Source organism: Salvelinus sp. IW2-2015, linkage group LG5 (assembly GCF_002910315.2).
Source record: "Salvelinus sp. IW2-2015 linkage group LG5, ASM291031v2, whole genome shotgun sequence".
Classification (NCBI taxonomy): Eukaryota; Metazoa; Chordata; class Actinopteri; order Salmoniformes; family Salmonidae; genus Salvelinus; species Salvelinus sp. IW2-2015.
This window is the reverse complement of record NC_036844.1, coordinates 16,409,804-16,421,730: the sequence shown is the minus strand read 5'-3', so window position 1 is coordinate 16,421,730 and position 11,927 is coordinate 16,409,804. Positions and strand designations below refer to the sequence as shown.

The following is an 11,927-nucleotide window of genomic DNA, read 5'->3' as shown; positions in this document are numbered from 1 at the left end:
AGTTCCTTCATTTCACAGGCCACATAGAGGAGGGGACCTCTGCAGCAAGACCTACTCTTGTGATGCCACTGACATATTGTACTGTATGCCACATGACATACAGAGACAAACCAAAGCTCAGGGAATCTCACAATTTCCATTGGCTTTTATAGTAATAAACAAAGTATATTTTGGACAATTTCATTATTATGTGTTTTAAATATAAAAATAATCACATTATTTTAAATAAAAAGGAATAATGGTGGAAGACAATATGATGAATATGATGAAATTATGCTCCCAAACCATCCATTTGGTCCTCCATTCAGTAATTTATTGGTTAATCTCATAGGAATTGAACATCAAAACAGCATTGCACAGACAGAGCACTATTCATCTTCATTTACACATGAAATAACCCTCTCTTTTAAAATGCATTGCTCTGTGTTGAGGACAAGATTATACTTTTTTGTTCTTTTTTATTTTTTTCAAATGGAAGAACTTGTAGCAGAGGTATTTTCATTGTTTGGTTGGTGCCAATATTAAATTCAAACTCTACATGAACATGAACGGTGTTTGCATAGCACATACAATTTGAATAAATGTCCATTCAAAAGGGTGGTCTGTATAAAATCATTTTCCAATAATATTCATAAATATTGCATTTTCTCTGACCAATTGTACAAACTCTTAAACTATTCAGTTGAGGAATCATACAAATATACAAAGGCTGGAAAGTATATAACCAACTACAAATAATGTCTTTCATATTGCAATTACCCTAACAACTGGTACAAAGTGAAATCTGAAGCTATTTTGTGGAGGAGTCATACAAATATATAAAAGCGAAAGGAAATGAAACATTATTAAACTGCATTTAAACAGTGTAAACAATAATCTGTAGAAATATACATTTTTTACCATCCCATATTAATGAAGTCTGGTTATTCATTTGGTAATTTGGTCATATGTGTAACTTGTTCATGTGTGTGACATAATATGTGTGACATAATGGAATGACAGTGTCCATACACCTATTATTATGTGTATACTCTACTTACACAATTTATACACTTAAACAGGTTCAGAACACACAAATGCATGCACACACACGCACGCACACACACACGCACACAACCCATGTGGAATCTCACTTTGGCTCGCCCAGGGGTCTGACTACAGGCCATGGCATGTCAGGTAGGGGCCCCTGAGGCTCCCCAGCTCCCCCAGCCTGACTGGGCCAGTTAAAGTCCACTTCGTTCCTCTTCAGGGCAGCCAGGTGCTTAATGTCCAGCGTGGTGAAGGTGGTGAACTGGACCTGGTTCCTCTTGCTGGTGGGGGAGTGGAGGGGATCGCTGCAGGTGGGCTTGGCTAGGAGGGTGGCTGAACGCTGGGCAGTGGGGTCCAGGGCGGGAACCTGCTGGGAGCTGGTCCTCCTGCCCAGGGTGGCTGTCCTCTCTGGGATAGCACTCATACTCAGACTGCTCTCCAGGGCCCGGTGGGTATCTATGGAGCTGTGACTTTGCAGGCTGCAGTTGGACTCCATTGAGCGGTGGTTCTCCCGCTTGAGGGTGGAGACTTGGGGACCTGTGGTGGTCCCCAGCGACACCCAGTCATTCCTGTGCTCCTTAGGGCTGTTGGGATCTGGGTTGCCCTGGATGGGGGTCTTGTGGCCCCGGAAGCAGAGGTTATAGGAGGTGCAGTTTAGCAGGAAGGCCAGGATGGCCACCACAGAGACCCCCACCAGGGCGAAGATACCGATCTCTAGGTCTGACATGGCTCTAAATGTCCTCACCAGGTCACTCTCCACCACCAGCGGTGGCTTGGGCTGCTCTTTCTGGGGTGGTGCCTCTGCTTTGGGCATCTTTTTCTTCTGGTTGGGGTTTTCCACCAGGTTTCCCCAGTCTCTCCTCAGCCCCTGTCCTCTTCCCAGGGTTCTATCCCTGCCAGGTCTGCCAGTCACCAGAGGTTTGTCAGTGCCAGGTTTGCCCATGGTGGTGGTACTACTGTCAGTGTTGGTGGTAGTGGTGCTGATGGTAGAGATGCCACCTCCAGCCACTTCCTGAGCCCTGCTAGATGATGTGGTGACGTCAGTCATGATGGTCTCCTGGAGGTCTGGCACAGTGCTCGTGAACGAGCGTCTGTCTTCGCCCCCCTCAGTTAGAATCTGTGGTGATGTCACAACGCGCTCAGGCTCTCGTTGGGATGCCACGACTGCTGTGGGCTCCCATGGTAATGTCACAACAGGCTTAGGCTCTCCCTCTGACTCTGAACCATCATTGCCATACTCAGCAACACCCCCACCAGTGTCCCCTCCGTCGGGCCTGCTGCCCATCTGGAAAGTGACCCTGAGAAGCCCGTTGCCCACCACCAGCTTGCTCTTTCTCTTGGACTTCTGGCACTCCTCACAAATCCTCAGCTCTGCTTTCACCAGCGCCCCCTGACCCTCGCCCTCCGCCACCACAAACGCTGACTGGGGGGTCCGGCGCACAGTCGCCACTCTCTCGTCCCATGAAGTCACAGTCAGGGAGTAGACGCTGCGGTCAAAGAGGTCCAGAGGGGTCACTGAGCCATCACTGAACTGGACCCAGCAGCTGACCAGTGCCTCCTAAGGAGAGACAACACAGAGACTGGATCAGGAGAGGACAACGGAAATCCTAAAGTAGGACAAAATGCAACAATGAAATCAATATTCTCCCCAAGTTTGGTTCATCAATTTATTTCCAAATATTCCCTCTCATAAATAGATCTTGTGATAATGCATAATAGTAGGTGGTAAATCAGGAGCTGATCTGATTCGGTATCTTTCCAAAGGATCTTCAAGCAACCCAATGGTTCACAATTCTACAGTTATTTAATTTCCTGCCTCAGTGTTTTGTCGGTTGGGTTGCCATTTTAGATAATCCCTCCTTTTGTTGGTATCTAAGAACTGCCTCTGTTAATCTCTTTATAATTAGCTCAGAGGCTATTGTACCACACACCATAGTCCTATCAAATCATGCTTTGAAACTCAATTTAACCACAGGGGATCAATATCAATATACAGTAGATGCATAATAAACACTGTTAACAATAGCCACCAGAGGGCGCAATGTGGGTAATTACCCCCACCACAAGTCAGTCCAGTTACCATAGAACCAGAGAGCTGTTAGCTGATATGAACGATTAGAGCAAGAGGCCTGGCCTATATTCTGAGGGGAAATACATTATGCATAGCCCAGAATTTTACATTAACACAGCCCATCACAGAAACAAATGGGCATGTGCGCTAGCTCCATTCTAATAGCTTGAGTATTGACTGGGTCAAGCTAGCGGTTCACCAGGCCCCAAGGCAGCACAGGGCTGTCATAATGCTGGCTATGAAGTATGGACAACTGCCTAATGGTTTCCCCGCTCACAGTTTGGGAAGTGTTTTTGAATGGGCATGCTGCCCGGCTAATGTGTGAGCTGTTAAACTGTGTGCGTGCTCCCTGCCTGACTCACAGCGTGGCCACTGTACTACAGGCCTGAGCTGTGGACACCATTCAATCACACACACAGAAATCACAGGGACAAAACATATGCTACTAGACCACCAGGTTACGCTGTGAAATTGATAATTGTCTTGCCTAATATCTGTGAAGGGCTTTGAGGGTACAGTTTTCTAGCAGTGGCCCAGCTTCTGAATGGCACAATGTGTTGGGGCTTGTTCTTTGGAAAAAGTATTACATTGGAAGTTCTATATTTTTGCATAATAGGTTTAATACAGGTTTTATTTTACAGCTAGTTACCTGTTTGGGTTTCTGCATGACTTCCTGTGTGGTAGCCATGGCGACGATGGCCCTGTTGCTCCCTGAGCTGAGCTGGAGGGACAGAGAGAGGCCAGACACCAGCTGCACTCCCAGCTCTGTCACGCTCACTTTCTCATCCAGAACCCTGACCATCCGCTCAGCCAGGATCGAGTCAGACAGAGGAGACATCACCTGCAACATCATACACACACATTAGTATATACACAGACACACACAGTGCCTTCAGAAAGTATTCAAAACCTTGACTTTTTTCCCAAATTGGGTTTCAATTAGGCCACTGAGAAACATTCAATGTTGTCTTGGTAAGCCACGGTAGTGTATATTTGGCCTCATGTTTTAGGTTATTGTCCTGCTGAAAGGTGAATTTGTCTCCCAGTGTCTGTTGGAAAGCAGACTGAATCAGGTTTCCTCTAGGATTTGGCTTGTGCTTAGCTCTATTACGTTTCTTTTTATGATAAAAACTCCCTAGTTCTTGCCGATGACAAGCATTCCCATAACATGATGCAGTCACCACCCTGAAGAGTGATACTCAGTGATGTGATGTGTTTGCCCCAAACATAACACGTTGTATTCAGGACATAAAGTTGCCACATTTTTTGAAGTTTTACTTTGGTGCCTTATTGCAAACAGTATGCATGTTTTGGAATATGTTTTTTCTATACAGGCTTCCTTAGTTTCACTCTGTCATTTAGGTTAGTATTGTGGAGTAACGACAATGTTGTTGATCCATCCATCACTATTGGCCTCTCTGGCAACTGAGTTAGGAAGGACGTCTCTATTTTTGTAGTGCTTGGGTGTATTTATACACCATCCAAAGTGTAATGAATAACTTCACCATTGAGGGACCTTATAGACAATTGTATGTGTTGGGCAGAGAGATGAGGTAGTCATTCAAAAATCAAGTTAATAGGATCGGACCCTTTTTTTCAATTTTCGCCTAAAATGACATACCCAAATCTAATTGCTTGTAGCTCAGGACCTGAAGCAGAGATATGCATATTCTTGATACCATTTGAAAGGAAATACTTTGAAGTTTGTGGAAATGTGAAATTAATGTTGGAGAATATAATACATTAGATCTGGTAAAAGATAATACAAAGAATTAAAAAAATATAGATTTTTATCATCTTTGAAATGCAAGAGAAAGGCCTCAATGTATTATTCCAGCTTTGGCGCAATTTAGATTTTGGCCACTAGATGGGAGCAGTGTATGTGCAACGTGTTAGACTGATCCAATGCACCATTGTATTTCTGTTCAAAATGTTGTATCATGTCTGGCCAAATGTGCCTAATTGGTTTATTAATACATTTTCAAGTTCATAACTGTGCACTCTCATCAAACAATAGCAAGCTATTCTTTCACTGTAATAGCTACTGTAAACTAGACAGTGCAGTAATATTAACAATAATTTAAGCTTTCTGCCCATATCAGATATGTCTATGTCCTGGGAAATGTTCTTGTTACTTACAAATCAAATCAAATCAAATTGTATAAGCCACATGCGCCAAATACAACAGGTGTAGACCTTACAGTGAAATGCTTACTTACGAGCCCCTAACCAACAATGCTGTTTTAAAAAATACATAAAGGAATAAGAAATAAAAGTAACATGTAATTAATCAGCAGCAGTAAAATAACAATAGTGAGACTATATACAGGGGGGTATTGGTACAGAGTCAATGAGAGGGGGCACCGGTTAGTTGAGGTAATATGTACACGTAGGTAGAGTTATAGAAGTGTTGAAAATAAAGGAGAGCCGCACACTCTAGGAGCTCAGATGCAAAAATTGAATGTCCAACATTTCGACAGCCAAGCTGTCTTCATCAGGGTGTAATCAAACATTACGGGATGACTCGTTTATGTAGTGTCAAAAGACACAGGTGTCTGTAATCATGGCCAAGTGTGGCCTAATATCATTGGCTAATTATCAAATATTAAAATGGCATACAAAGAACAGCATACAAAAAAACAAATGGATAGCATACGATCATAGATTTATTTTAGACTACACAAGCTTACAAACAATTACAATGGCAAAGTCACAATAATCACAAGAATGGCTTCAGATCAAAGTCTACGTTGAGACCCGAAGGGAGCAAGGGTCTTTAAATTAAAGATCCAGGCAGCCTCTCGTTTTAACAATAAATTATCAAGGTCACCCCCTCTCCTAGGGAGGGTGACATCTTCTATAAGTTATAAAAGTGACTATGCATAGATGATGACAACAGAGAGTAGCAGTAGTATAAAAGAGGGGGGCAATGCAAATAGTCTGGGTAGCCATTTGATTAGATGTTCAGGAGTCTTATGGTTTGGGGGTAGAAGCTGTTTAGAAGCCTCTTGGACCAAGACATGGTGCTCCGGTACCACTTGCCGTGTGGTAGCAGAGAGAACAGTCTATGACTAGAGTGGCTGGAGTCTTTGACAATTTCTAGGGCCTTCCTCTGACACCAAGGTCCTGGATGGCAGGAAGCTTGGCCCCAGTGATGTACTGGGCCATTCGCACTACCCTCTGTAGTGCCTTGCGGTCGGAGGCCGAGCAGTTGCCATACCAGGCAGTGATGCAACCAGTCAGGATTCTCTCGATGGTGCAGCTGTAGAACCTTTTGAGGCTTTGAGAACCCATACCAAATCTTTTCAGTCTCTTGAGGGGGAACAGGTTTTGTCGTGCCCTCTTCACAACCTCATGCTAATGACATTAGCGCACTTTAGTTCAACCGTCCCGCGGGGGGGGGGAACTGATCCTGTATAGGTTAAACACTATTATTGCACACATTGTCCATGCAACTTATTATGTGACTTGTTAAGCACATTTTTACTCCTGAACTTATTTAGGCTTACCATAACAAAGGGTTTGAATTGACTTATTGACTCAAGACATTTCAGCTTTTCATTTTAATAAAATGTATAATCATTTAAAAAAAAAACATAATTCCACTCCGACATTATGGTGTATTATGTGTAGGCCAGTGACACAAAATCTCAATTGAATCCATTTTAAAGGCAGGCTGTAACATACCAAAATGTGGACAAAATCAAGGGTGTGAATACCTTCTGAAGGCATTGTATGTACACACGTATACACACATGCACACACGCATGCACGCACGCACACACACATACAAACACACACACACACATTACCTGTAGAGTCGTGGTCCCTGCAGCGCGTCCCTGCAGTACAGTCCCAGCCTGTAGTGTGGCTATAGCTGGGTCTCTCACCCTGAAAGAGTAACGCACCAGCCTGGTGACATCCACCTGCCAGTCTGTCCCCAGGAAACTCTCCAGAGTCCCCCCCACTTTCCCTGCCATGGGGTCTGGAGCTCGGTCCGACGGCTCGGCTACAAAGGGTGTGAGCACCCTAACCACAGTGTGTTGGTACTGTAGCATGCAGCCCCTGCCCTTCCTCATCTCCTCCTCTTCCTCACTGTCCCAGCTGGTCCTGAGACACACAGAGACACACAGAGACACACAGAGACACAGGGGATTGATGGCTATGACCAGAGTAATGCAAGACAAAACATAGTTATATAAATTGTGTAAACCGGGTAGTTTGATACTGGGTGCTAATTGGCTCAACCCAACCACCCACCCGTGTGTATATGAGACGATATTGGCCATATACCACACCCCCTAGGGCCTTATTGCGTATACTTAAACCAAGAACTGACAGACGTCTGCAAAAATAAGTGAGTGTTAAATGGATTTGGGTAGCTGGCTCTGACACCACCTATAACCATGTTAAGATATCTCCAGAGAAAAACAACAACACCCTACACAATCCATCCATCCACGTCAGTGTATTGAGTGAGAACCAGGCAGCGGTACGAAACTCAGTATTGAGAGAGACCCTACTGACCTGTTTCCTGAGAGCAAGTCTATACAGTCCCATCTACAGGGCATAACACACTTATGTAACTAACAGTGATGTGATTATAGTTGATTATTATAGAGTCTCTCTGTAATATGCATTAGGCAAGGCTGGTAAGCTGGGGGATTTCCATTCCGTACCCTCTCTGTCACAGTACTTACTGTACTGCTTGCATTTATGAATTCATCTATCTGTCTGAACAGCACAGCTCTAGTTTATAGGCTGGTAAACAAACACTATTTTGTGGTTTAGGGGTTTAGGATTCTGGGTATAGCTCTGTGAAATCCTACTTACATTTAATGTTCTTTGATTTCATCCTTTGTCACTATGCAGTGGGTCACTACCAGTAGATCTTGTGATGATTTGTTATGACGTTTGTGCAACTCACAATTTATCAAATCCTTCCTTAAAATGTAATGAATGCCAAACTCCAGCAGGTCATGGCATCAGCTCTCCCATTCTGTACTATGGCTTTAAAATAGCATTGACCGAGACGAAAGCTCTGCCAACATCGATATGTGGAGAGTTGTAAACAAACAAAACCATACCTCTTGTTGCCAGCGGCCACCGGGACCCTCCAGCCCTTGATCTGGCTGAGCTCGGGGTCAGCCACGTCGATGACCAGGGGGAGGCGGGGCATCCACACACTCATCTCCAGCTGGGCGCTCAGGTAGCTGTAGGTGAAGTTGAGCACCATCCTCATCCTTCCCCTCGTCTCCTTCCCATTCACAAACACATAGTCACAACGATCCGACACCTGGGGGGGGCAGGGGGAGGTTGAGTTAAAAAACACAACCTCTCCATGTGGAGTTATTTAAGTGGTTAGCAAGGGTTCTATCAAACGTGAGGTCCCTGTGCCCATAGTCACATACTGTAGGCGTATCCATCTAAGTGCCGAGAGAGAGAAGACAGAAAGAGCATGCTGTGGAACTATCTTACTGTATCTGTGTTTATGTGTATGGAAATGTATCCATGCTCGGGGATCATCCTTTACCCTGACCCAGTGAGGTGCTTTACTCTAAGAGGGGTCACTGATCGGGAAGAGAGAGTGATATGAAAGAAACTGGATAAAGTTCCAGGGCTAACCTTGAAAAGACCTGCCCGGGCTCTCTCTCTCTCTCTCTCTGCATGCTGGGAGTGTTTGGTGCATGCTGGGAATTGTGTGAGTGAGTGCGAGTGTTGTGTAGAGTTAGATATCTTGGTTTTTCTTTTACGTTTCTTTTCTTCCTATGCATGATTAAGGTTATCATTATTTTTATTTAGTTGTTGTGGTAGAATTAAGTATATTGTTTTTCGTGTCGAAATTACCCTGGTTTTGGCGGGGATGGCGACCCACACGGGAACGCCGTCCCTGTCACTTCGACACAGCTTTAGGTGTGTTACTGAAGCTACTGTCACGGTGGAGGAGTTTCTGGTTGCCGTAGGAGAGAAGGTAGGATATGAGAATGTTGCTTATGCGTCACGGATGAATAAAGCGGTGGTGGTTTTTCTTAAAGAGCGCCTTGTTGATCGTATGGTTGAGCATGGCGTACTTCTTAAAGGAATGTTTATTCAAGTTACGCCGCTTTTTTCTCAGTCAACAAGGGTAACGATTTCGAATGTACCGCCGTTTATTCCCAATGAGCTATTGGAGCGCGAGTTATTGCGGTTTGGGAAGTTTGCAAGTTCAATTAAGATTGTCCCATTGAGTTGCAAACAACCAGCTTTGAAACAGGTTATGTCGTTTCGGCGACAGGTGTTTCTGTTTTTGGACTCACCGGAGCAGACTTTGGAGTTATCGTTTAAAGTCAAGTATGACAACAGACTGTATATGGCTTAATGCTTAGCATGGGTAGTCAACGGTGTTTTGAGCGTGGGGATGTTGGCCATAGCGACATGCTCGCCCGAAAAGGGAGAAGGCAGAGGGAGGGGCGCAGGTGGTCCTCGTAACGCCTGGCCCACTGATGTAGGGAACAGGTGGGCCGACAGCGGTAGAGCAGCCACAAGCACCTGTTGCTGAGGAACAAGTTGTTCCGTGTTGAAGGGCACGGAGTTGCAACTTGTACCAGAGGAAAATGTTATGCAGCAGAAAAAATATTGTTGTAGAAGGTAAGGATGGATCTGAAGACCAGTTCCTCAGACTGGTGAGGAGGTGCCCCAGTATGAGTGCTGGGGTACAGGAGGGGGTTCATGTGGAGCTAATCTACAGTAGTGGAGGATATGCCCACTATGAGTATTGGGGTACAGGAGGGGGTGCAGGTGGGGCTAGTCTCCCAGGTAGGGGGAGAATGCCTGGTACGAGTGATTGGGTGCAAGTGGGGAGTACTGAGAGGGATGTGGTAGAGAGGAGTCAGTGGTCTGTGGCCTCAGTTGAGGAGGATCAGGATAAGGATATGGATATCTCTATTGATAAATAGCAGCTGGTGATGACTCAATTTACAATCTAGAGGAGGTAAATGGGTTCCTGGATCAGACTTTTAAGGAAATCTGTCAAATTGGCATATTTTTTTGATATTGAACGTTTGTTGAGGTCAGCTGTGATGTTACAGAAGACGGTGGGTTAGACAGTTGAGTGAGAAGCAAGCAATTTCGCTGAGGAAATTTGTTGTGGGAACGTGGTCAGGTTAAAAGAAAATTTAAACAATGATGAGATCATGCTCATAGGGTGTTTTTTTCTCTTTGTCTGGTTTCTCTGTGGTTTCTTCTGCTTTCCTTTCTCTTTTTCTATAATGGAGGTACTACGGGTAGGTTTCTCATATTAATGGGGGAAGGGACAGGAATAAGCAGGGCTTGGGTTTTAGAAGTAATAAAACAGAAAAGCTTCATGTAGTTTTCTAACAGGAGACACATAGTGATGAGGCTAATGAGGTTGAATGGGTATGGTTGGAGGGGCAGCATGTACTCAGTCATGGTACTAATTTCAGTGCTGGGGTGGCAATTTTGTTTTCCTCAGGCTTAGGGGTGACTGTGGTATCTACAACAGAGATTGTCAAGGGACGGGTTTTATTGGTCAGGTTGGATGTTATGGGTTTTTTATTCGTTTTTTTGAATGTTTATGCGCCTAAGGAGGGTACAGAGCGTATTGCTGTATTTGATCAAATAAAGGAAACCTTAAGACAGTGTGACCAAGAGGGCTGTATGGTTTTAGGGGGGGACTGGAATTGTACAGTATATTTTACTGTTGACCGCACTGCTGAAGAACCTCATCTGCTGTCAGCCACTTGCCTGTCTGGTCTATTAACTGAGTTAGAGCTTTCTGATGTGTGGAGAGTTAGGAATGCAAAAGTTAGGCAGTACACATGGTTAAAAGTTAATGAAGGTGGTGTCAGTGCAGCAAGGTTAGACAGGTTATATGTATCTGATCACTACTGTAGTAGGGTTGGAAGGTTAGACAGGTTGGTATGTATCTGATCACTACTGTAGTAGGGTTGGAAGGTTAGACAGGTTGTATGTATCTGAGCACTACTGTAGTAGGGTTGGAAGGTGTGATATTACTCCTGTGGGTTTCTCTGATCACCATATTGTTGCTGTTGATATTCACTTGTCCACGAAGGTCATCACCTTACTGGTATTTTAATGTTAAGTTGTTACATGATGTTATGTTTTGGGAGGGTGTAGTGGAGAAAGTGTGTGCCAGACTGTCAAGGTGGAAATGGTTGCTACCCCAGCTGTCTTATAGGGGAAGGGTACTGGTAGCTAATAATCTTGCTGCCTCTACCCTGTGGCACAGACTAATGATTTTACAGCCACCGGGGGYTCTGATACAAGAGCTTCAGAGGACCCTTGTCKATTTCTTCTGGTCTGGACAYCACTGGATTAAAGCTGCAGCRRTGTACCTGRCACTGCACYAGGGWGGGCAAGGCCTGGTGGACATTTCTTCCAGGATCATGGCTTTCCGGCTTCAAGCAGCCCAGAGACTGTTGTACAGTGACGGTTCTAGCTGGGTCGACACAGCCTACACATTGATAAGGAGAGTGGGCTGTTTGGGCTTAGACAAGCACATTTTCCTCTTAAAGCTGGAGGGGGGTGAGTTATCTGGCCTGACTCCATTTAATGAGTCTGTTATGCAGGCTTGGAGAGTTCTTGTCAAGTCCCGTAAGGCCGGCACGCCACCAGGGATGTGGCTTTTTGAAGAGCCTCTTTTTCACAAACTGCCTACTGAAAAGAGGACAGCTGACCTCCAATGGAGGATAATACATGGAGCCATAGCCACCAATATGCATCTGGTACACCTGGATCCGATAGTTGGGGAAGGGTGTACATTCTGTGCTGAGTCTGAAACTCTGGCACATCTGTTCTTACAGTGTCC

At 44.8% G+C, this 11,927-nt stretch overlaps 1 protein-coding gene across 1 annotated transcript in view; it reads right to left on the bottom strand.

Moving 5' to 3' along the window:
- Positions 1-303: 303 nt before the first annotated feature.
- Positions 304-11,927, bottom strand: part of LOC111963976 (transmembrane protein 132D) — a 50,459-nt gene continuing 38,835 nt past the window's right edge. The window contains exons 6-9 of the mRNA XM_023987590.1: positions 8,188-8,396; positions 6,913-7,210; positions 3,750-3,941; positions 304-2,587 (exon numbers count right to left, since the gene is read on the bottom strand). Coding sequence (XP_023843358.1) covers positions 1,130-2,587; positions 3,750-3,941; positions 6,913-7,210; positions 8,188-8,396 — 2,157 coding nt within the window. The 3' untranslated portion in view covers positions 304-1,129. The remainder of the gene's footprint in view (positions 2,588-3,749; positions 3,942-6,912; positions 7,211-8,187; positions 8,397-11,927) is intronic.